The 25150-nt window shown below is 39.6% G+C and overlaps 1 protein-coding gene across 1 annotated transcript in view; it reads right to left on the reverse strand.

Annotated features, from left to right (window-relative positions):
* SCN5A (sodium voltage-gated channel alpha subunit 5) overlaps positions 1-25150 on the reverse strand; it is a 214875-nt gene that overhangs the window by 164864 nt on the left and 24861 nt on the right. The window contains exons 2-4 of the mRNA XM_042801945.1: positions 9073-9391; positions 7231-7349; positions 816-905 (exon numbers count right to left, since the gene is read on the reverse strand). Coding sequence (XP_042657879.1) covers positions 816-905; positions 7231-7349; positions 9073-9339 — 476 coding nt within the window. The 5' untranslated portion in view covers positions 9340-9391. The remainder of the gene's footprint in view (positions 1-815; positions 906-7230; positions 7350-9072; positions 9392-25150) is intronic.

A 25150-nucleotide genomic window follows, 5' to 3' on the forward strand; every position in this document is an offset into this window, starting at 1 on the left:
CCAACCACCAGGTTATGAAGCAGCAGATGGCTATGTTTATCATATGTCAGTCAAAAATAAAAAGTGAGTTCTGATTGGTTCAATGAGCCAAAATAATTGTTTAATGCACTGTAGGTTGATTAGCTTGTGCATCTGGTATCTGTTCTTAAGACGAATATTTTAAAGCAACTTAAAAAAATGAAATGGGCTTTCTGAAGCCCATTAGCCTCTTTAAAATTAAGTTTTTAAAAAACAGCAACAGAAAAACCCTTCAAGTGATATGTTTGTTATTTTTTCTGAAGGCTTGACAAGCTAAAAAGACAGGACTCCTCATAAAAGTGTTCCCAGACAATTTTATGCTTGCTCATAAAGTATGCTTATCAAAAATTACAGGGGAAAATAAAGTCTCGTGATATGCTCAGTCCAAAAGAAACTTTAAAGACAGAACTAAGTATGTCCAGGAAGTATTTTCTCAAATAACTCCATCAGCCTATTCTAATGTGTCCAACCATTGAATCTCTTTCATGGGAACTGTGGAAGGCTGGGCAGTTTCAAATAGAGTTCTCCTCATGCATGATTTCATTCATATGTAGCATAGTAGGTGCATTTAGCAATAAGTATGAGCTTGGTAAACTAAAAATTGTTAGTTTACTTACTAAGGGAGGTTTCACAGGCAACAAACACCTGGAAAAACATTTTGTCAGGACAGATACTATGGTCAGTATTACTGGAAAGAACTGAGACAACAGAAAACAAGATGGAAAGAAGACTGTAACAAATGGAAGAAGAAGGATGAAATAAGGACAGGGCAGCTATAAACCAGTAAGGATACTTACTCAACATATTTATTCCATGGTGGAGTCTCTGATTGTGCCATGAACACACAATTAGTTAAAATAGTGCACATAATAAACATACTGAACAATGTAAATAAGCAAATTAAGGAAAACAGTGCATATAAGACTTCATAAATTTTTGTCATTTCACACAAGATGTGACTGCTCACTCATAAATTGCAATTGCTTAAAAGGACTATAGACATTTCCTTGCATAAAGCAACAAATAATTATATAAACATAGAAAAAATAAGGGAACCTTCCCTGCTTTTTTTTTTCTTTGACTACATCTTTTATACCTACTACATAGACTAAACAAACGTACTGACTCTGCAGCCTTCTGAAAATACAATACCCCAAATTTACAGCAGTGTTGGTGAGATAACAATGTGCATAGGTGCACAACTTTGTATGAAAAGAGAGATTAGTCTCATTTAAGTATCTACAGAAAAACCTGTGTCTGCAAATTCCCATTTTAGTTTGCATCCTGAAACATTTCTCAGGCAGTAGAGCAAGTTATAAATCTGGTCTTTCTAACCTCTCTAATGGGCTTGAGGTCTCTCTTTCAGTCTAAAGTTTCACCAAAGGCTAATATGAGTTTCAGAGCACTAATTTTAAGACTTGGTCTGCAAACCCGCTTGGCAAATGGTCTGCAAAGCTGACTGCCTCAGCTGAGGCACCAGTTTCCCTAATTGGAGGCTAAAGCGAACCTCCCAAGTGTATAGTCCATGCACTTAGCTGCTAAGCTGAGGCCATAAATACGAAAAGGAGCACCCTAAATCGAATTCCTGAAATTGAAAACATAGTTCACTGAACTGCTCTCCTAAAAACACGTGCCACTTTCTGTAAAAAATTACAAAACCTGATGGGTTTCTCCTGCATGAATAATAGATCCCATGCTACTGGATTGTGCTGGGTTTGTATGGCAGGGTTTTAGGTAGCAGGGGATGGGGCTACGGTAGTAGCCCCTGTGAGAAGCTTCTGGAAGCTCCCCTGGCTCCAAGCAAGACCAGCCTCTGGCCAGGGCTGAGCCAAATATCAATGGTGGCTGCACCTCTGCGATAACATATTTAAGAAGAGACCTGGGAGGAGGAGCTGGAGTTGTGAAGAGGGGTTGCAACATCTATGTGAACACTGAGGTCAGTGGAAGAACAGAGGAAGAAAGGGGGGGAAGGGAGGTGCGCTGGAGCAGAGCCTCCCTTTTCCTGTGGTGAGACAGCAGGGAAACCCTCCCTGCCACCCGTGGAGGTCAGCAGTGGAGCAGAGGCTGACCTGCAGCCTGTGGAGGAGCCCACACCAGAGCAGGTGATTACACCTGAAGGAGGCCGGGACTCTGTGGGGAGAACTGACCCCCACTGTTGTAGTTTGGTGCTGGGAGGACTGCAGCACATGGGGGTGTCCCATGCCGGAGCAGCTTTAGAAGGGCTGCGTCTCATGGGAGGGACACATGTCAGAGAAAGTCTGTGGAGGACTGTCTCCTGTGGGAGGGGAACTATGAGGGAGCAAGAGAAGAATGTGAAGAGTTCCCCTGATCCTGAGGAGGAAAAAGTGGTAGGACCGGCCACACCCCCCATCCCTTGCTCCCTGCACCTCTACCAAGGAGGTAGAGATACAGGGAGCTGAGCTGAACCCAGGAAAAAGAGAGAGGTGGGTGGAAGATGTTACTAAGATGTGGTAATGCTTCTCACTGTCCTACTCTGTCCGTTAAGTGTTGTTGTTGTTAGTGTCTGAATTAAATTCATGTTCTTTTTTCTTCCCCTAATGAGTCTGTCTTTTGCCCATGACTGCAATGGGTGAGTCACCCCTCCCTGTCCTTATCTTGATTCTTGAAAGTTTTGCTTCATTTTCTTCTTCCCAGTGTTGGGGGCAACGGGGAGTGAGCAGCTACGTGGTAGTCAGTTGCCCACTGAGCTCAAATCACAATATGGAGAAAGTTTAACTAATGACTGTAAGTGGACAGAAGATAAGGCAAAGGAAAACAGCCTACAACTCAGTCAGTAGGCTGGTACCCTTCCAGGGAAGAATGATATCATGCAAATGTAAATTTCTTTTGCCTTCTTTAGGGGAAAAAAACCCCAAACAATACTTGGTTTTTTTTCACCTCTTTACTGATTCCACTGGTGTTATTTTTTGTTTGAGAGTTGTGATTGAAGAATATAATTTCAAATGTATGTCCTGAAATGTTTGCATGAAAATTATCCTTTTGCAGAGACAAAACCTCTGCTGAATGGAACATTTGAAGTGGAACACTTTCTGATGGTCCACATAAGCAATTATGAGGTTAAATTGGTAGTAACCAACCTGCATATTCCCCAAAGCCATTGCAGAAAGCAATAATTGAACTCAAAGGGACTGTTCATCTCACAAACATTTTCTACTCTGGGACAACACCTCCTACTGAAGGACAGGGAAGGATATCTGATTTCCAGTCACACTTTCTCACATCAGTTTAAGATACGTTTCTGTAAGTTGTGTCCATCTGGTTAACGCACTTATGCTGTAAGCAGCTGCTAGCCTAGATAATACTGGATTACTTTTTCAACTAAAAGTGAAATGCCATGAAATGCTATGAAAACAATAGTAAAACAGAGTGCTATCTTCAGGCCATGACAAACAAATACTACACTTCAATACCAAAAAAACACATTCCTTTATAACTACCCATTTTAGGAACACTGGTTCCTTGTGGTACAAGCTGAATGTAACAGCTCTCCCAGATGCTCACTTATAGACAGGTGTCATCACCTTCTTATTCAAACACCAAAGAGAATGTATCAGAGAACACAGGTTGGGGTCAGCTTTGGGACATCAAATGTACTATGAATTCAAACTGAGTTTCATGACCAGGCTGAAAACTACAATGAACATGAAAGAATAAAACATTTCAGCTGGTTATGCACCAAAGTCAGAGATCAGTGTTAAAAGAAAGAGAAAACAGAAATTCCTAAAGAATAAAAATTATCATTCCTACCTGAAACCTAATGCAATTGTTTGCATTAGAAAAAGTCTATGATGATGACCTACTCAGAAAGAACAAAGTAAAGGAGATGAAATTGAGATAAGCTCTATTCACAGCACTGTCTGTTACCGATCTTAGAACTGCTATTAATTGCAATTTTTTAAAGCCTACTGATGCGTTAGTTGACATGACTAACTCATCCAGAAGTATGGGTTGGACTCTGTTATGAACCACAAACCAAATATATTAAGCTACTCATCAGAATCCTTTTTGCAATAAATTAAACCTCTTATTTTCAATTTGAAGTTATAGAATAGGCTTTGTGCAAACTGATTCTAAAAGTTATAAATTTTATCTTCTAGCACAAAGATATTGAGTCAAATATGGCATACTTCTATTCTAGACTTCATTATGATGGATAATTGTTAATTAGCCGACCGAATATTAGAGGATCTTTAAGTCATCATTGCCAAATTACTTATAATGTGCGCAAGCAAAGGTTAGTCCCAATCAATAGTACATATAATTGGTGCTTCACAAGGTCTCATTTTCCCTTATGGAGGAAAATGTGTAAAATCCGATGGGAGAAAAGTGGCAAACAGAAAATATGAACAAAGATTGGAAATTCTTTAAATTTTCTTTCTTTTTTTTTTTTTTTTTTTAAGAGGCCAGATGCCATAATTCTAACATCAAGGAAGGTAATTTTGACCAAAACCCCATTCTGAATCAGTGGCAAACAGAGAGCAACTATCTATAATACCTAGAAAAACTAGGAACAGCAATCAATTGCTATGAACTTTATACAGGACAGAAAACTGTTTGGAGAAACTAAGACCACAGAATGGTCCTTGGTTTGCAGGCAAGAACTAAGGAGTCTCTTTAGCATAAGGAATCAATGAAATGTTAGCAGTGGTTTAATCTTATTAATAGGTGGGGATAGCAAAGAAAGATGTTAACATTAGCTAACAATGATGCAAAAGGAAAAAAGTATCCATCCAATGGGATATAGACCTACACTCCTGATATCCTCTGTGACAGAAATGGACCAGGGCCTTGTTCTGGGCAGTCATGTGGGCCATGGTCCTTTCACAAGGCCTCCTGGATTCTGAAGAAAATGTTTAGGGATAGGTTGTTAATTGAAGTAAATCACATTGCTAGGAGGCTGTGGATGTTTTTTCCCTTGGAAGAGTGTATTTTTGAATGATTAGACTAATCAGGTTTGATTGGATAAGCAGTGAACATACAGGATCTATCCTGCCTGAGATCTCAGAGGAAGAACTCCATATACAGCTACTTAACCAAGAAATGTGACCCCCACAGCTTCTATACAGGATGATTTTACTCTGTCCTCTTTATTCTGTTCTACTGTTGGCCTTCACGGTACACTCAATGATTGGAAATGGAAATATGGCATCTACTAAAGAAGTTGTTTCAGACACTTACATGACAGAGCACCATTTGTTAATGCTCTTTTTTGGCTTTTGCCCTGGGGAAAATAAAGATTGTTTGATTACACTCACACAAGACAATAGATCCGGTTCCCAGATTCATGTCTGCGATATTATCTGCTTGAGTACTTGCCAATTCAGGGTCCTTTCTGTCTGGGATATTGACTGCCTGTTCATCCAATTGGCCTTTGTGTTTCAGGTTGATGTGAAAGGTCTTTATTGACAGAAAACAAATCAGTGCCTAATGCAGGAACTTCACCGATGTTTTGCTGGGACTAGAGCTCTTGCCTCCTGCCTGCGCTTGCCAAGGATTGAGCTGCTGGATTTCCTGACATTATCAACACAAGGTGATAACTTGGGTCTTTATGGAATTAAAATGTTATTTGCATTGTGACCTTCCACTCCCAAAATTTTACACTCCTTATCTGACCACATTTCTGTTCCTGACATATCTTTCAAATTCGCTCCTCTGTGGTCTTTATCCTTGAAAGTAATGCGATAAGGATTTCTCACATACTTATCATTTGGTTGAGTGCTACCAAGGGCATGTAGTCCCTGTGTATTACGCATACCTGTGACCTCTTGGCTTCACCAGCCAGTGTAGAAGAAAGTGAGCAGAAGACAGACAGGCCTCCAAAGCTGGAGGCAATATTCACACATGTATGATTTTTTTCTAAGATCAATTTTCAGATTCTTCTCTTAGCCATACCTGTGCAAATTCATTGACCTCAATTAACTTCAGCAAGGCTGTGCTGATGTAACTGTACCTAATAAATACTGTTGGGCTCTGGGTATGCAGCAGCATGTGCTGCACTGCTTGCACGTATATCCTGATCCATAAGCAAATCTCTCTGCAAAGATCTATGGTGTATTCTTAGTAACCACAACAATATCTTGACTGATATCACATATTCAGTTTTGCAGAGAATTATTGTAACTAGAAGCTTCACCTATTTTTCTTCTTGCTAGAATATCTATATTGCTTCTTTTTTTTTTTTTTTTTTTATCACTGCATGGACAACCATGGGGAATCTGGTCTCTTTCCCTATCTTTTTCCCTGAAATTTTATAATAAAGCAATGATTCTAAGATGCCACCTGCTTAGTATTTATTAGTTCTCTGTGGTGGACATGAGCATTGCAGATCATCGCACGATCATCACAGCAACATGTGGAGTGTTTGAATTATCACTGCCAGGTTTCCGATGTGCACCATAGAGAAAGCAGGCAACTCATGAGAAAGGGTGTGTTTTTAGTAATGTTCACACAAAGCTGAACATTTGGGTCAGTTCAATCTTCCAGAGAGATGTGACAATGTCAGAATATAATGTTTCTGTGGCTGTGTTAAAAAAACAAGGCAAAACCAACCGCTGCACTGTATCTTGCATGACTTCAGAACTAGAGCTAGGGGAAATCAGGCATCACCCTTCCATCAAAAAGTCCAGCAGGTCAACCTGTGTTTTGATTCCCAGCTGGATAACACATTGCAATAAACAAACTAAAAAAAAAAAAAAAAAAAAAAAAAAAAAAAAAAAAAAAAATTAAATATTCTTTTTCAGGAGAGCAGAAAAAATTCAGTTCTGAGGCAGTTCAAAATTAAACTGAGTCTGCATATGTCACAGAGTCTCATGGGAGGGGTTGCTTAAGTGCTCAGTAGCAAAGCTCTCCATCAGTGTAGAACTACCCAGGTGTGGTCTAGCCTCCTGGTTCCCTTCCTTTCTAAGATACTACACCAAGTTTCTTCCACTGACTCTTTACTAAACACGATCAGGCCCTTCACACCTTTTCATCCTGAGCAAAATCACCAGACTCTCCAGTGCAGTTCACTTTATCTGAGGCCAGCAGCATAATATAGTAATTTTCATAGCTCACATAACAATATAAAATAAAACAAACAAAAAATCCAAGTGCATTTCTGCTTGTGCAAGCAAATTCAACCAATGTGACTTCCAACCATCTGTGTTTAAAAACTGTAAAATATACAAGGAGGGAAATCAACAGAAAGGATATGAATGTACCAAAATTTTAATTGCTGTTCTTCTGATTGGATGGAAAGGACTAAGTATATACAAGGCAGGAGTGGCACTAAATCGAAAGATTGTCTTCCCTTTGTTCAGTACTATAAATGTCTGGAAAACAAAATAGAAAATGAGAACATTCAGTATTTGCATTTATGCTCAGCTTTTCCCAACCCATGTCCCATTGGGAAATTCCTGCCAGTGTCCCATACTTCTTCCCCACTCCCTTCCAAGACCCCCAAATTCCTTTTCACTTGGTGAAGAGTTTTGTCCAAGACACTCCCAGAAAGGCTGTTGCCTATCCTATAACAATATCCCAACTGTTTTTTTTCCTTCACTCCTTACAGGGTCCTGTGCTATCACCTCCATTACAGGGCTGGAAAAAGAGCAAAATCACCTTTAAAAATAAAAAATTACCTGGAGACTAAAATGTGGTGGAGGGACTTTTATGATGCTCTTCTTTGAGGGGCCAAGAACTTTACTATGTTGTTACTCCATCTTCTCTACCTTGAGCACTTTGTTCCTCTCAGTCGATATTTTTTGTCTTACCAAGTAAGAAGCTGCATGAGACACAGCTCCACAACAGGATCTGACCCTGGCACTGAGGCACTGTCATTGTAGTCAGGTTAATATGGGCATAAGAAATCAATACTTTGAGTTATCTTAAATCCAAAGAAAAGGTGAATTGGATTCTGGCCCAATTTACAAAGTTCTTAAGATGACCCACCAAGCACAGAGGAACTAATATTCACTAAGAGACAGGATCAGGACACCCAATAGATAAACTCTAAGCAACTCACCCACCTTGAGTCTAAGACCTTCATGACACTAAAATTGCAAATCTATATCCTGCTGCTTGTGCCTGGGGATAGCAGGCAAATTAAAAGGTAAATTAATTCTGGCCCTTCCAAGTAAGTAATCTATTTTTCTTTATCCATTTAACTTTTATTCTGTCGTTCTTGCACTTGTTTTTACACTGTTTTAATAGAAGTAGCACAGTGGTCATATTAATTCATCATTTACAGGAAAAAGTGTAGCCCAAATTTGGGAACATCAGTACCTGAAAGAACTGGAAGCTGCCTAAAAATACACTGTGCTTCCAAGCCTTATTTTGTCCTCTATTTTGTGAAATCTTTGGAAAGGGGAACAAACTGTAGTAAACAACCAGCACAGCTGTGCTATCAACAGCCTTTTGACAGAAGCTGTTTGCACTGTTGTGGCTTTGGTCCAGCCCACACGTGATTCCTCATCAGGTGATGCTTGCTTTGGGATGAACCTTACCCTTCTGCAAAGTGCCAGCATTGCACTTGCTACTCATATTTCCCTTCAGCTCTATTTCGGTCATTTTAAATGGAGTTGAACTATCCCTCCACATGAAAAGAACCGCTGCTCTCCAGGAATGGTTGTGGAGGTGCCTCCTGCTCTTTTGCAGCATGTTAGCACAAGACTCGAGTCACCCAGAAACCCTTAACATTAAGGGGCTTATGTGATAAACAGACTTGTGAAGAGTCAAGTCTCATGCAGAAGGCAAGGCTGGGTAGATAAAAACCTCTGGCTTAATTTAACTCAGCTACTGTTCTGCTCTTTTCAGACACTGTATATTCATACTCAGGGTTATCTGAAAACACCCAACTTTTAATTATGCTTTTTATCCCTCTTTGCCCTCTTGCTTAGATGTTTTCTGGGAGCCTTGCTCATGCTGAAACTCTGATCTTTAATCTGGAAAAAAGTGTTTCTACTGGCTGTAGAAAGATAAAAAACAGAGGCCTCAAAACAGAGACAGTGTTTACGCTTTACCGAAAACAAAGAAGCAGGAGGGATGGCTGGTGCTCACCTTACGGTCATTGTAGAAAGGGTCAAGGTCCTCCAGTGGCTCCCCAATGAGCTCTGGAGGAATAGTCCCATAGATATCAGGCAGCTTCTTGCAAGCTTGCAAATCAAACTGAGGCTGAGGCTTCTCTTCTTCACCCAGCTGCTCTCTGTACTCCTGCTTTGCATTCCTTGCAAGCTTCTCCGCAATTCGTTTCTCAATAGCAGCCAAGGATTCAGGCGTGAACCGGTGGAAGCTGTTAGTACCCGGTGGTAACAAGAAGTCAGCCATCTTTTCATCCTGCTTTGTCTTTACTGGTCTTTACTCCTAATAGTGGAAACAGCTGAAACAAAAAGTACCAAATGTTAGTAACAGAAGCAAAGGAAGAATAATTAAAATAATAACCAAAATAGCTCGTAGGCTATCTATTATCAGGAAACACTTCATTTATTTTTATGTTCTTAGTAGAACATCAAGGAAAACAGAAATGACTGAAACTGTAATTTCAATTAGGAATCACTCGCAATCAGAGCTAAAAAGACTTTGTAAATAGACTGTGGAGTATTCTTAAGATTTTCAGTCATTTGGAATCCTAAATCCAAACTAAGGAGTACTTTAGATTCATACAAGCTTAAATTTCATTGAAAGCCACTGGGATTTGGATTCCTAACTCATTTTTGAAAATGCATTTCTGGGAGTGGGTGAATGATGTGCTTAAGATGTCTGCAGGGCAGAGTTAAATCAGCCAATCTCTGACCACATGAACCAAACTCTAAAAATGCCCCAGCTGTTCTATTCCAAATTTAAAGAGTGAAGGGTCAAGATCAGATTCTTAAATTACACAGAAATTCTTCATAACCTCTGTCTTAGGCTTCTGCAACATAATTTTTATTTTCCTTTGGGATAGGAAACACCGTCTTCAAGATATCTGTCAAGACTTTTAAGCATTTTTTTTCTCCTCCACACCCTACAATCTGAAGGATATTGGAAGCCCAAATGTGCTTAGGAAAGCCCTGAGACCTTCATGAGAGCACTCCAAGCTTCGGAGATACTGAATAGCCACTGTTACCAGTGCATCACATCTGAAAACCAGGCTCCTTCCATTTAATGCCACTTTGAACATCTAACCCAAACCTGTGAGGTTTGACCATCTTGGGTTGATGATGTTTCACTGTTAACACTTCCAATGCCTGCCTGAATGAAAATGAGTGAGAATTGACACATTTATTCAACTTACATGAATAAATCCAAGCATTAAAAACACAGCAGAACATAAGGTCTTCTTGTGTCTGCACTAAACAAAATGGATAGCTGTGAAAATTAATGTAAAACTACTGTTTGAAAAGGGATGAATCTTATCCCTGTTCTAGTAGCCTGCACAAATCCATCCAAGTTCACTGAAGTCATATTTTGCCATTTAATAGTGACTCTAGTGGCATATTTTTTCAGCGAGAGAAACTCACAGTATGCAACAATTAAAACTCATTTAACGGAAGAAACACAGCCCATGTTTTTTTACCACCACTAGACCATTCATTCATACTAAATCAGAATATAAGCTGGTAACAAACAAAATAGTAAATTTTGAGGTGGTCTACCCCATTGCATTTGTCGATGTGTGCAAGACACAATTCTTTATTTAGCTGCAATTGTTTTCTGCTTTCAGATGGTATTTGTCTATTTACAGTGGATAGTTCCAGATAGTTTGTTTCTATTAGGCTCTGTGATGACAGCATTTTTGTTAGCAAACAAGACTTTAGCTGGACTCTGCATGACAAATAGCATATTTATTGACTCAATTTATTTGAGTAAAGTACTCTTTCAAATAACTACTGTTTTTCCTATTCTGACTTTGTTTTAAAATGAATTCATTAAATTGTCATTGATCACAGCCTATCATACAGGAATGATTTACTGGAGCTTGTACATTGTATTCTGCATTACTGCTTGTTTGAACAAGCAGGGATAAAATGTATTAGCCTTTCTGGAGTTTGGGTATTCTGACATTCTTCTTTATTTAGATTTATTCTCTTTATTCCTTTCCTCTTTACCCCCACATCGTTTGTTTTAGCCCCTTCCTCCTCAAAAACAGGAAATTACAAGCTTTCCCACAAACTGAGTTTTTTTAATGCTCAACACTTTGTGACTCAATCCTAGTGCAAGCCAATAGAGTTTCAGTTTCTATAAGTGACATCATTACAGGTGGTGAGAGAATTCTCAGAGTGTTTTGGCATTTCAATTTTTGTTTCTTCACAGTGAAACCTGTCTCAGTAATGAAGGGGACAACAAAAACCGTTGGCTGAGCAGTATTCCTGGAAGGGCACAAGCTAGGTCTCTAAACCAGAGAGGAAATCATTGCAGGCTGTTAGTCGAGGTCTAGATAATCATGAATGCTGTGAAGATGGTAAATGGGGAATGATTGTTCACTTTTTCTCATAATACAAGAACAGAGAAATTTAAAATTAAATCACAGAGCAGCAGGTTTGAAACAACCACTGAAGCCACTTTCCACATGGTGCAGAGTTAACCTGTGAAACTTGTTGGCTGCAAATGGCAAGGATTCCCCAAGACACAAGACAAATACAAGGGCAAAAGATCCATTAATGGTTTTAAACATAAAAATGCTGTCCGTGACTGAGAAGATCCCCTAGCTGCAGAAGGTGGGTGCATGCAAGAAAGACTACTTATGTTTGCCCTATTTTTACACTATTCCTAGGCTACCAGTCTGGAGAAACCCGTCATCTGATCTTATGTGCTTTTGTCCTTAAGTAGCACTAACACCAACACAAGACAGCCTACGCCGCCTTGGGCAAGGGCTCAATCTGTCTGCCGACTCTGTGGCTGGCCTGAGCTTGTGCAGACACAGAAGCACACAGGCAACCAAAGTTAATACCCCTATACATCTGCAGGTGCTCAAGATCTGCACTGACCAGCTACCAGATCTTTTCAATTTTATCTGCAAATTCCAGAAAGATTGCTGCCTAGGAACCACTGGAAAATCCTACACAAACTTCATTAGAGCTTTTACTAATATTCTATTTACTTTTCCTTTAAAAATTGCAATTTAAAACATCCTTACAATTGTAAAATCTTGACATGTTTTGCCTTTATATTGTATATAAATTAAAGTTCCAAATTTTAATATATATATTTAGCCTAATTCTTTTTTCAGTTTAGCATGTTTTCAGGAAATGGACAAGATAATTTCATGGGTCCTTTCTATGTCTAATTTCTTTTAATCTATGCACTGCAAACATTTCTACAAATAGTCAGGGTTGGCCCAGATGTTTCTTAAAAGGGTAAGAAAGCACCACAACATAAAAAGGGAAATCATCAATGACTGAATCAAAGAGCTGGAATGCCATTTCTTAAGAGATAATAGCTGTTGTGACTCACGTTTTTACAATATGAGCCTGGATTTTTCCATTCCTCTCAGGCATATTTTTGAAGTACAAGGCTTCAAATACATTGTTTCTCTGATATCACCATGCACAGAATGAACATTTCCCTCTTACTTTGTCTTTGTTAAGTTCAGTTAACATCCGTTCTTGCAGATAAAAATGTACTGGTTATGTAAACAAAATGTGCACATGAAAATAAAGCCCCAAGATGCATATATTCTATGGCATGGCAAGAAGTGAGAACAGTACAAACAAGTAAGATATTGCAAGCTCCTGTATGTATTCAGAAAGATAATGCCATTTTCCATTACATTTTTAGCCATACTCTCATAGGCTTCAAGTACTCCAGCTCAAAAGACCTTTCATGTTCTCAGAACATGATCCTCATGCCCCACAAGCATTTCTCTGACTCTCTGTGGATGGGTGACCATCACCCAAAGGGCCACTTTCAGCAATAGCTTGCCTGCAGGGGTGTAAATACAGGGAAAGTGGGTCCTGATCACCTCCCGTTAGCTGCCCTTCTGCTCTTGCATGGGCTTTGTGAACTCAGACCACCATCCTAGCACCTACCAATCCCTTATCACGGCCCAAGATGTTGACACGAGACCAGCAGGGAGATCCCATCCTCCAGAATCAACAGGGGCAGCAGAGGCTGAGGTCCTTGCTGTGCCCTACACATGGTTGGACACTAACTTCAGAGAAGTCATGACTTCTTGCACCTTCACCTCCTGCTTGCATGACTGCATAGGATCTCTTGCCTGGTGTGGTATCAAGGACATGCATGCATGTATTTCAGACACTTAGCAATGGTAATAAAGGAGCCAAACTTGAAGATCAACAATGTGAAAGTGGCACTCACAGGGTAAAGGCTAGATAACATCAGACATGATCGTTTCGAGTAGGACTATATTCATTTACCCATAATGATTTCCATGATGCCACTCAAGAAGATACTACTGACCATCGGCTGGGGAGATGAATGATAGCCTGTGGCAGCAGGTATGTTTCATACAATTCTGCTAGACCTAAATCTTACAAAATAACAATCAGGAGTCCAAAATTCTCTCTTGTTCAAGAAATGTTTGTGACTAAATATAGACTTTTCATTCCAAAGTGATGTGGTAGCAAAAACTGTCATGAAGATGGGTTTCTTTTAAATGTTTGAGACTACATGGATCAGGGTCATCTTTTTTCCCCCCTCTTTTCCATATAATCTTTTTGGCATTTTCCTTTGACCTTCAGAGCACTACAAAACATGAGAGTAATAGGCTAGGGAAATAAAGAACGATACAATGACACATCTCATTTAATGTCATTGGCCTAGATTCACAAATTCTTATGCATAAATTTACACATACATACAAACATTTTATCATATTTAAAAAGACTACAAGGTTATGTGGGATTGCATGGAAGTTTTATTCCAACCATGGCTTCATGGAGAACTTCTGTTTTTAATTAAGATCAAATAAAGACCTTCTACATAAAGATACATAAAGATCAAGAGGCTAAAGGAGTCTAGGTGACTTAGACATGCTTCATAATTTTACTGACAATCAACAGGCAACCTTTTGAGACTTAATTCACTTACATTTATATCATACTTCACATTCCACAGCTAGGAGGTGTCATGGGAAATTCTCTTAACTGAAAAATTTCAGTTGCTGTTAATACACACTCTGAGGGTCTGTGTGCTACCATCAAAACAAGGGGGAACTGAATAATATAGTCCTTGAAATTTTACACAGCACACTCATTAATTCTGCTTAAACTGATATCTGGTTTGTTTCTTTTTTCCAACAGGCATAATTTTGTCAAGACCATAAACAATGATTTTTTTGTAGTATACATTCCTAACACATATAATCAGCCACATCTCCAGCTGGCATAAATCAGCACAGCTCTACCCATCCCAGGGAAGTCACAGCAGCTGGGGAAGTGATCTATTAGGACCAGGAATATTCAGACAGAAATTATTTCTTAAAAGAGAGTACCTTCACAGCAGAGCATGAACACCAGAGTGTGTAATTGAGATTTTGAAGTCATGGCCTAGAACTTAACCAAGCTTACGGGGAGCCGGAATACCCTGGGGGTTTTTGCAATGTGTGAATCTGTAAATGCTTCTTCATCCAGAGACAACTTGTTGGGTGAGCTCAGAATCCAAGATTCAAAAAGGGGTGCTGGAGACACTAATGCCTGCCAGGGGTTGGACAGGCTCCTGTGGCTGGCCTGCAGGGGAAAGCTTTTCTACTCCACAAAAACCTCATGGAAGTGGCTGAAATGTTTAGCTCTTGAAGGAGATCTCCTAGGAAAAGCATAGCATTGAAATCAGCCCCACAAACTGATTCAGGAGGAGCTGTGAGACAGAGTTCTTCTTGCTGCCCATGTCACAAGGCAAACCTGCAGCTTGATATAACGTTGCACAACACAGATTTCCTAAAATGAGCCCTGTTTGTTCACCATGTGTACTGACCGGGGACAGAAATAAATAAGTAAGAGAACTTAGTGCATTCACATCGCTGGTAAAAAAACACAACATAAAATGTCTAAACCGAAATCTCAGAGTTGCTGACCCAAGAGCCTTTTGTCACAACCAGCTCTGCCTATGCCGTATCTTCTTTTAAATCCAGTTTAATAAGTTTTGGTGGTATCTTACTCATCAGAATCGCAGCATTCTGACATTACCAATGACTTACTGATAAGATAAAGTCTTCAGAAAGCTAACATGTCCTAAAAGGAAATGAATTCAGAAGATTTCATCCCAATATTGAAACAGTATTTGGAGATGACAAATGTTATGTCAAGAATTAAATGCTGGCACTAAGTCTTCTGTTATGATAAAATATATATTTTTAGTGATCTAAAAATATTCTGCTTTCTTTGCAGGTGTTTTTATTTCAAATTAGGCTGCCACCGAACAACATAAATAAGCAAGAGGGAAGCAGCACATTATAGTTATAAATGTGCATCTCTATATTTTGCTGAAAATTATAATTCTCTCCTCTCAACAGGTTTTCATGTCTATTTTAATTAACTAGAGATGGGCCTCAGAGTTATTTTACTATAAACTACTCAGCCTTCAGATCCAGAGAAAGTTTTCTCCTTTGCTACTCTGAATCAACAGAGCTTGCAAAGAGCTACCAAGAAAAAGGAATGTTTTCAGCTTGGGATTCAGTCACTAACTTTTGAACAAGAAATAAGGGATCTACAAGAGAACTCCAAGTTGTGCCAAATATAATATACACTGCTCACACCATTAGGTGCTTTGAATGCCCACATGAATAAAATATATCAAATCTGGTCCATTTTATTCACAGAGTGTTTTGTAAAGACCTTCTAACGGATACAGGAAGTTGTAAAATGGCTATTAAAATATATTGTGAGGCCATTATGGGATAATCACGCTGTTGAAAGAAGGTAGGTTTTATGTTTGCCACCAAAAGTTTGGCTGCATGCTTCTACAGGAGAGAGCACCATGGCTGGAAAGTTGTCTGATATATTACCACAAAGTTATAGCTAAGGCATCACTGATCCACCCCCATCTAAGTTATGGAGACACATTTCATCAGCAGGGAAAAACTCAACAGGCATATAAAAGCCATCACCAGAACTGACATGTTTACACTAAAAAAGATGGATGAAACTCTATAAGCAAATCCAGGGCCTCTTTCACAATTTTATCATTGAACTAAGAGAAAAATATGACATAACTACTGAACTTCATTCTTAATAGTGAATGGAGCAATAGAGGTTTTTCTTCTTTCAGGTGAAAGAAACAAAAAGAGGCTGAGGTGACGGGTCAAGAAAATACTGGATGTGAAAGGCTGGGAGAGACACTCCAAACCATATAAAGGTAAGTTCTGGAAGGTGGCAGGTTCCCCTCCTGCACCCTGAAGATATGAGGTGAGACAGCACCTGCCAAGTGTCCTGCCAAGTCTACAGCATAAAGAGCACTTTGCTCCACGACCACCATTCTTCATTAACTCCACCCCATCCATACATCTACAGTGCACCCAGCTTCCCATCCTTCTCCACCTTTATCCCTTTCCTATTCACTAGCCAAGAAAATGATCTCATTTTTCCACCTACTTTACTCCAAGTCAACGCAACCTTTCCACAAACCTCTCCCTATCCACAGCAGTAACCCTCAAGTGACATTCACACCAATTCTATGTGATTTTGACACAGCTACTTTATTTTCCTCTTTGTCCCACTCAATGCATCTCTATCTATCATGGTACATTCCCCTGGACAAGGATGCAGGGTCCCTATCTGTCTATGGTTTTGGATGGTGGTCGGTGCCAATGGAGCCTCAGGTACTGGCAGGTATTTTCAGTGCTTTTGCAATAAAATACACAGAAGAAAAAAGGCACAGATTTAGAAATGCAATGGCCAAATTATCTTCCTTGGTAATGAAAATAGAGACTTATGAAACACAAATTGAACAAGCACCATATCAGAGAGTAGCTGGTTGTTGCTTTCTGGGGTATACTGAAGATTTGATTCATTATTAAGTGCACTGTAAATTTGACAATACTGTTTGGCTAAAGCTAGTGGATCTTCCACTCTGATGGAAGAGATTCCCCCCCCTTCTCCCCCTCTTGAGACAGAGAAAGATTATTGCTCTCCAAATTGGAGGGATATTCTGCCAGGTTGAGACTATAAACCGCCTGGGTTTGGTTGCCAAGCTTAGGAATCAGAGTTAAGAGCTTACATGGGCTCTGGGGGTGCAACCCTCAGCTCACGTCAGTCAAGGGGAATATTTCATGTGACTGCAATAGGCAATGGGTCAGACCCCTGGCGTCAGAGAGACAGAATTATTTAATTTCTGTCATTCCTTTCAAATATGTTTACTTCAGCAACTCAGCGTAGCTTCATGAGAAAGATGCAATGGATGCTGGTGCTGACTGACAGTGATTTGATTTGAATTACATAATGCTCTAAACCATTATGTAAATAAGGTAGATGGAAGCACGGAGGCAGAGAAGTCAGGGATTTTTCATTTTTTTTTTTTAATACCTAGTAGCACTTTAGTGCTAGCACCAAGATTACCTTCTTCTAGCTACTACATTTAGCTGGAAGGTTGGCTGAATTAAACTTTATTTCTTGTGACATTAACCAAAACCTAAAGTGCATCTGAGCAAATGATGGGGAGCATCTAAAGCGTGGTGAACGTGGATGATATTAGAGGTACATGAGTGAGTCACATTGCCAGGAGTGGTTTTGGCTATGTCCCACTGATGTCAATGAGACTCACACTTCTCAGAACTCTGCCTCTCTGCAATATTCTCCTCCTTCTCTCCCATAGAGTTTTCTCATATTTCACATGGAAGAATTTTTCAGAGTAAATAACACATTGCACAAACAATTATTTTCCAAAAGTCATGACATTTTCTGTTAATTAGCAATAATATAATCATCCAAATAAAACTACTGGGGACATTGCATTTACTAACAAGCTACATCCAAATATGCATTTATGTGTCAACGGTGCATGCTTGAGTGGTTGGTAATACTCATCTGGGCCTGAGGCACAATGCACACTGGAAGCATACAATAGTGGCCTAATATCTCAAACCCTGTTGTGGTTTCTTGCTTAATTTAGCTTATGGGACCAAAGAGTCAATGAGTAAACCAGAAAATAATACATCAAGTGGCCTGTGAAAGAGAAACATCTGATGATGCTATTAATGCAGGACGTTTTCTAAACAGAAAATGCACTAGCTCCATAATTTGGGAACTTGTTTGTACTTCCTAAAAGAATAAACACTATTCCTAAAAACAACTTTATTACTACTAATAGGAGTGGTAAATAGAAATTGCACCAAGAGATCATCCAATATCTTGACTCTAATCCTCTCCTATAGCCAGGGGTCTTTCTATGCTAGAGACCCACAATAATATATGAATATTGGGGCAAGTTAAGAGCCCCCCAATGACTTTATGTCTATGAGGTATAATAGCACCTATTCTGATAGGGTCCTAAAATGATATAGAAATGACTGTACGGCTTGAGCATTCATGGTTTTTTTTTCCTTTTTCAAGACAATTTCAACGAAAAATAAAAATTTAACAAGAAAATGGAAGATTTTGGCCAGTTCTCTTAATTTTTAATCTACCATGCACAGGGCTAATAATTCAAGTACTGCCTGCTCCTCTATATATTCACTTGTATGTTTACACATCCTGAAGTATAGTGCCCTGCCTTAGACAGGACAAATAATGTATTCTAGAAATTTTTGGCTAAAAAATAATAAGTTTTGGATATGCAAATCTTGTGGAATAGCCTTACACACAGGATAGAATGAATCAACTAAAATCTAGCTTCTCTGATGCATTGGAAAAGATTAGCCAAACTGAAAAAATTCGAGATGTTAGACATTCAGGGAGAAGTAGACATTGTTAGGACATGAGTCATCTCTCATGTTTTGCATGTCTACTTCAGTGAGATAAACTATGGTTTACACCTTAGTGAAGGTCTTGATGACTCAATTTATTAGGACACCCAAATTTAGGTGTTGATATGTACCTGTAGGTACCTGTGAACTGAGACTGCTTTTCTCTGACAAAACAGGGGCATCTGGACCAAAATCTGCCCCCCCAAAATTCAAAGCATTACAGAATATGATGAAAGGCATGTGGTGTGTGTTAGATTTTCTTCTGCTTGACTCTCCTCAGAAAAGAAAGTGACCATTTACCTCTAAATGGATGGTGGTAAAGGAACAGAGCATGGGGCTGTTCCATTACAGCAGTGGCAAACTCTAACACTTCTACAGAAGCTTTCCAGTGCCCACAATTACTTTACAACATGTAGTATAGATCTTCAGTTTCAGCAAATTGCATGTATTTAATTAGTCAATGACAACCATGTTCCCAGTAACATGATCACCCAGGTTACCCTGATACTCTCAGACTCACCATGGAGTCACAAATCTGGAAATTATTTTCTGTCTTATGTTTTATCTCTACAAATTAAAGGGAGGTTTGAGATCTGGATTGTGCAGTTACATGGGAAAAAGTTGTTTTGAGCTAATATTTTTGAAAGTAGAGTGAAATACAGGCTAGTGTCATCGATGACTCCTAAGGGACCACAATGAAACAACCCAAAAAAAGAGCTGAAAATGCACATCCATCCTAATTCACAGCCAATTTCCTACTCCAGTCTTGGGCTAGTCTTGCAGATTATGTCAAAGCATATAGTGATTTTAAAAGTAGAACAAGTGGGATGGCACAGTTCCTCGCTTCCCACACAAGTGTTCAGCCTGGCTCTAAAATATGCTTCCCTGCCTCTACTTCCCTTCCAAAAATATTCCCCAAACTCATAGTGCCAACTCCAGAAAAGCTGTCTGGCATTCCAGCTCTCTCCTGCCCATCTCTACTGCCAGACAGAGAAGAGAGAAATGCAAGTGGGGGAAACAAAAGAGTCAAATTTGGATGGTGTTTCACAGATTCCTCTTGTCCATGTCTCCAGGATACACTTCACTCTCTCCAGGGGCCTAATAACCATCATTTATATAGCATGGCTGTATATTAGGTCCCCTTTATCTAATAACCATCTACAGTGGGTTAATCCAGTCTGAGGAGGGGGGTGTTAGAGAGAAGCTTGGTGGGCACCTGGCAGCCAGACAAGGTTAACCCACCACACCATTCTTTGTGGAAGCTGTGCTTCTCACTTGATCTCCCAGTCAGTAAGCTGCAAAGAAGTTTGAGATGTCCTGGAAGAAACAGTCACAGCAGACCAGCTTGAAGCTTTGTACTTCAGCATGACTTCTCCTACCTCCCTTTGCACCACCCCGAAGGGATGGAACTGGCAAACAGAGCTGTATAAAATGCTGTCACAAAACACAGAAGAGAGCCTGTAAACCAGCCCTCAGGTCCAAGCAAGAAGAACATCTAGCTTGAAAGATCAGATCATTAAAAGTATTACTGATCCTCTCAATTCTTACAGTTTATAATATTCCCAGATGAATATAAATTAAGTTGAAGATTCACATTAAGAAGGTAATGGGAAATCCCATTTCACATACTTAACATTTACTCTTATATGACTAACAAGAACAAGATAGTCCAGGACAGAGTTCTACTGATTTATCTTAACTCCCTTCTCCTTACACACCCAAAGCAGAAACACATCTCAGTGCCTGGTCTATTTGTATCTGTTATTTAAGTATGGTCTGATAGAACAGACATCCATTTTACCCAGTGCACACTGTAATGATCCCAAAAACTGATGGTTTACGTGTGCTTTGCTTTCTGATGGTTGGCACAGACAGGCAGCAGAGATACAGGCCCTGGTCTTCAAATCCTTCTGACATGGTTAGTGATGCCATCATCTCTGGCCATATCTCACTCATCGCCTCCTTCTTCCTGTCCTGGCAAACACAACCTGGGTTCATCTTTCCAAAACTGCCTCCAAACCCAGGGCCAGGACTGTTCACAACGCTGACCCTGCTGCTCCTGCTTGTTCTCACATCTCCATCTTCATTTGGAGGCTCTGACCTAAACTAACATTACTACAAACCGAATAGAAACGTTTTACTGCGCATGTCTAAAAATAGAATTGCAATCATCTATGCTTCCGTTACTTTAAATTTATCAAGAGATTATTCTTCCGTGAGGTTTAGCACATGAGAAGTCTTATTTTTTAAAGTTCAGTCATTTCACAGTTATTTATGAGCAGAAAATATTATGGATTAATTTTATAAAGAAGTACAATCAGCTTGGGGATCAGACCTTCTCTTGGTGTAAATGGTCAGAATTAGTCTGCAGACCATCAAGACAGTTCTAAGCTTTTTTAAGTCTGCTATGCTCATAGATAATGTGTAGCTGAGCACCAGTAAGATAAAATATAAGGGTTATAATTCTGTTTCAGAAAAATCTTCCAAATAACAGTTAAGACTCCTATGACTGAAAAGGGAGAGAAAAGAACATATTTTCTGAATTTTTTTATTAGTTTAGTTTCTACATTAGACAGATCTTTGAGTGCAATTGATTTTGTAGTTTCCTCTGTAGTTTTCAATTAACCATCCTCCCTCTTTGTGAGGATGTTTTACACAAAAACAGGAGACAGGAAAACATTTTTAAAATAGGAAAATGTGCTTATAAAACCACAACACTGGAATGGGTATGCAGAAGTGCAGGTTCTGTATGAAACCACCCTTTCTAGAGGAAGGGGGAGCAGCATTGCCTGCCGTATATAACAGCTGACTGCAAATTTCCTATTGAAACTCTTTCTATAGCAAAATGCTTTTCCAATAAGAGAAGCATTTTAGTAAAGAGCATCCACTTTGAGACACAAATTTCTTTGCACAACAAAGAAGCCTCCAAACTGAAAAGGGAACAGATTTCTCAGAGAAAATCACAATTTTTCATGGGGAAAAAAAAAATACCTTCTCTCCAAGAATTATGGGACACAGTCCAGAAATCACCCTAATCACATCCCATTGCTGTTTCTCCCACTGGCTTGACATCCCCATGCTTGTGTTTTTAAAGTATATGAAAATATTAGGAACTTTACATAGTCATTTTAATCCCAATATAAAAATGTATTTTAAAATTACTCAGTTTTGTCAAGGGAAATGACATCTCTATAAATCACAAAGCAATAAATGTGACAATAATTTAAAACCAGGAAAACACGCTTTTCTTCTAAAAGTCATCATTAGAATCTCATCCAAGCACAAAACTTCTGACTGAGGACAAGGCTCTTTTGGAGCTTTGAATGAGAAACAATGGGATTATTACAAAAAATAAATAAAAGATGAGCAAACTGCCACTTAAGCTATGGATTATCCACTGCAACAGCTTCAAAACTTTCTTGAAACACAACAAATTAAAAAAAAAAAAAAAAGAAAAAAGGGAGGCAGACGATAAGGCTCTGTCTAACTGATAGCATGAAAACATCAAGCACTTTGATTCAGATTAATAAATAATGATGGCGTGTTATCCAGGAAACAGTGCAATGCCAAGTCTGTTTGATCTCAGACCAACTGTTGGGTAAAAGTATTCTGAAACGCTCTCTTGGGCAAACAGGCCAGTTGCATCTCATCTCTGGGACTTTGATTATTTAAATGGGGCTTTTATTAAAAGAAGGAATTTTATCCTAGAAGAAATTTTATGCCATATCACCTTCCTAAGGGCAAACACCAGCTTTACTTGGCTTATTCAGGAGCTTGGGGTCATAGGAGCAGGGCAGCTTGGAGCATCCTCTGTTATTTCCCTCCTATATCCTGTATCGAGATGGAAGCGATGGGAAAAGAAGAAAAGAGGGAGACTTGTGGGCCCTGTCCCTTGCATTTCAGGGCTGTCCCAGAAAAGCCAGCAAATCACCCTCCCTGCAGCTTCTACAGCCCACACCGAGAGCTGTGAACCCCTGGGAGCATTTGTTCCCTCTCTGCCCAGCAGAGCAAGGAGCATTACCCTCATTTTACGGCTGGGAGCACAGGCCAGCCTGGTTTAAGTGCACAGGGATTTTGAACACTCAGTGCCACAACGCCATGGCACAGGGAGTGGACCACAAGAGTGGGGATGGATGTACATCCTCAACACTCCTGAAGCCTTCTCCTGTGGTGGCCACGTGGCTGAGACAGCTTGTGGTATGAGAAGGCTTTCTGGATGAACCACTTAGAAACTCTTCCCTGGCTCCAGCTGCCATATAACCCTCTCTGTTGCAAGCCGTGGCTCCAAGCCTGAGTTCAACCCCCAAAATTACATCCCAAGGCTGACAAACTAGTTCACTGCAGTCCATTTTCAGACAGCAGAAAGGGCTGTTTTCCCCCAGGTCAGTAGGCCAACAACCCACCTTCTCTCCAGGGGAGAGTCTGTCATCTCTCAGGCTAACACTTCCATTTTACACCCAACTCTTTTACAGGAAAGTTATCTTCCTGACCTTCTCAAAACATCTAAAAGCCCTCTAAATTTACAGACATGCGTTACCCAGGCAGGTGTTTCTGGACTTGTTCACCTTTTTTTCAGTATAGTCATTCATGCCCATGAAACACTCCACTGGACACATGGCTCTTTCCCTACCAAACAGGGCTTTGACAGCCTGAGAGCTCAGCTGAAAAAAAACCCAAGCACTAATGCAGGAAGCATAAAGAGATCTAATAAATGCTCCAAAGCTTCAGCTTCCAATAAACATATGAACTATAGCAACTGCCAAGAATTATGACTGTATGACATTACATTCAGCTCCTTGCTCTTATTAAAAAGTAAGCATGGGTATCCGATGTGCAGATGGGCAGTACCACACAATCTGCTCTGCTTCACAGTCTGTGTTCTAATGGATGCTCACAGGTTGTCACAAAGCAAAAGTTTTCATCTTAAGGAAATATGTGAACCCTACAAACAGCTGCTTTTAGGGTCCGCTGTAGTAAATGGACTGGAGTGAGTGATTCTGGACTTTCGGTCAGTTTTTTATACTCTGGAATTAGATGTCTTCCAATCTCCTTTCTACTACAGAGAAATAAAGGACAGTGATCACTAGTTTTAAATAGAGGAAGGTAATTTGCACATTTTTTGCAAGTGAAAGTTAATATTTTTGGGCAATGATAAACTGATGAACTTCTTTTTGCGTGCAGATCATGAGAATTGACAAAGTAAGATCCTTGGAAGACTAAGAAGATTACCAAGGTATTCCATGCTCACCTGGAGAGATCACCTCTAGCAAAACAAGGATTGTTTTACATTCATAATCTCTGATTTTACAAAGTGTTGGTTTACTCAGTTGGTGTTGGGTGTAGGGTTATCAAGATCTTTGCATGATCACACTAGTAGCACTTGCCCTCAATACTCATAGCTAATAACACAGAGGTGATATTTTGGAGACTGTGAACATTACATTGATTTTCGTCTATCAGAAACTTTTGGCACTACTAGCTACAACCTTGAGCTGCAAGAAAAATATTCTGTTCCTTTTTAATAATAATCTTGATCTATCTATCCTCAAATTTCCAAAACTACACCTGATCCAAGGTGTTAGAGATGGGCAAAGAGGAAGACAGAAAGAGTGGTAGGCAGGAGAAGTTTGATTTTCGTATCCTCTAAAATCACCACTAGCTTTACTGCCAGGATCAAATTTGCATTCTGCAAATTTTCATTGTTGGAAATATATTTCAATCATGTTTGTGCGCACTCTGAGTATCAGTGCGCTGAGTCTTTGTTGAGATTGCTCAGCTTTACCCCTCGCTGTTATGGATGTTGTTCCTTGGTGCACTTCTTAACAGAAATAGGGCAGCATAATTTATTAGAAGTGATGGTATTTTGATCTGTGACCATCAATATGTCTGTGGCCTTCAGACCAAACACTATTATTGAGACATCCATTGAACTGGAAACAGCATTAGAGAAGAGACAGCTAACTCGGCGCTAATCAAGACTTTCTGTTCTTCCAGTATCTGAATATTGCCATCAGGCTTTCTGATAATACCAAACTTCTGGCAATTCCAGGCGATCACACACTGATTTATTAAGGTGGTCATATAGACAGGTGACTTGTGATACTGCACTACAAGCATTATGTCCCAGATTGACAGCTAACATAATCATTTCTAGGGCCATGCACAGGGTTCAATTTTTACATCAGATTTTGCATGTCAAGATTCAGGAAACTCTGCAAATAAGTAAGATCATCTAGTCACAAATTTGTCTTGCTCTACCAGCAGCAGAAATTAGACAAAGTACAGTATACATTTGGAGACCAG

The sequence above is a fragment of the Tyto alba genome, unplaced genomic scaffold (genome assembly GCF_018691265.1).
Source record: "Tyto alba isolate M040663 unplaced genomic scaffold, T.alba_DEE_v4.0 Super-Scaffold_38, whole genome shotgun sequence".
Taxonomy (NCBI): domain Eukaryota; kingdom Metazoa; phylum Chordata; class Aves; order Strigiformes; family Tytonidae; genus Tyto; species Tyto alba.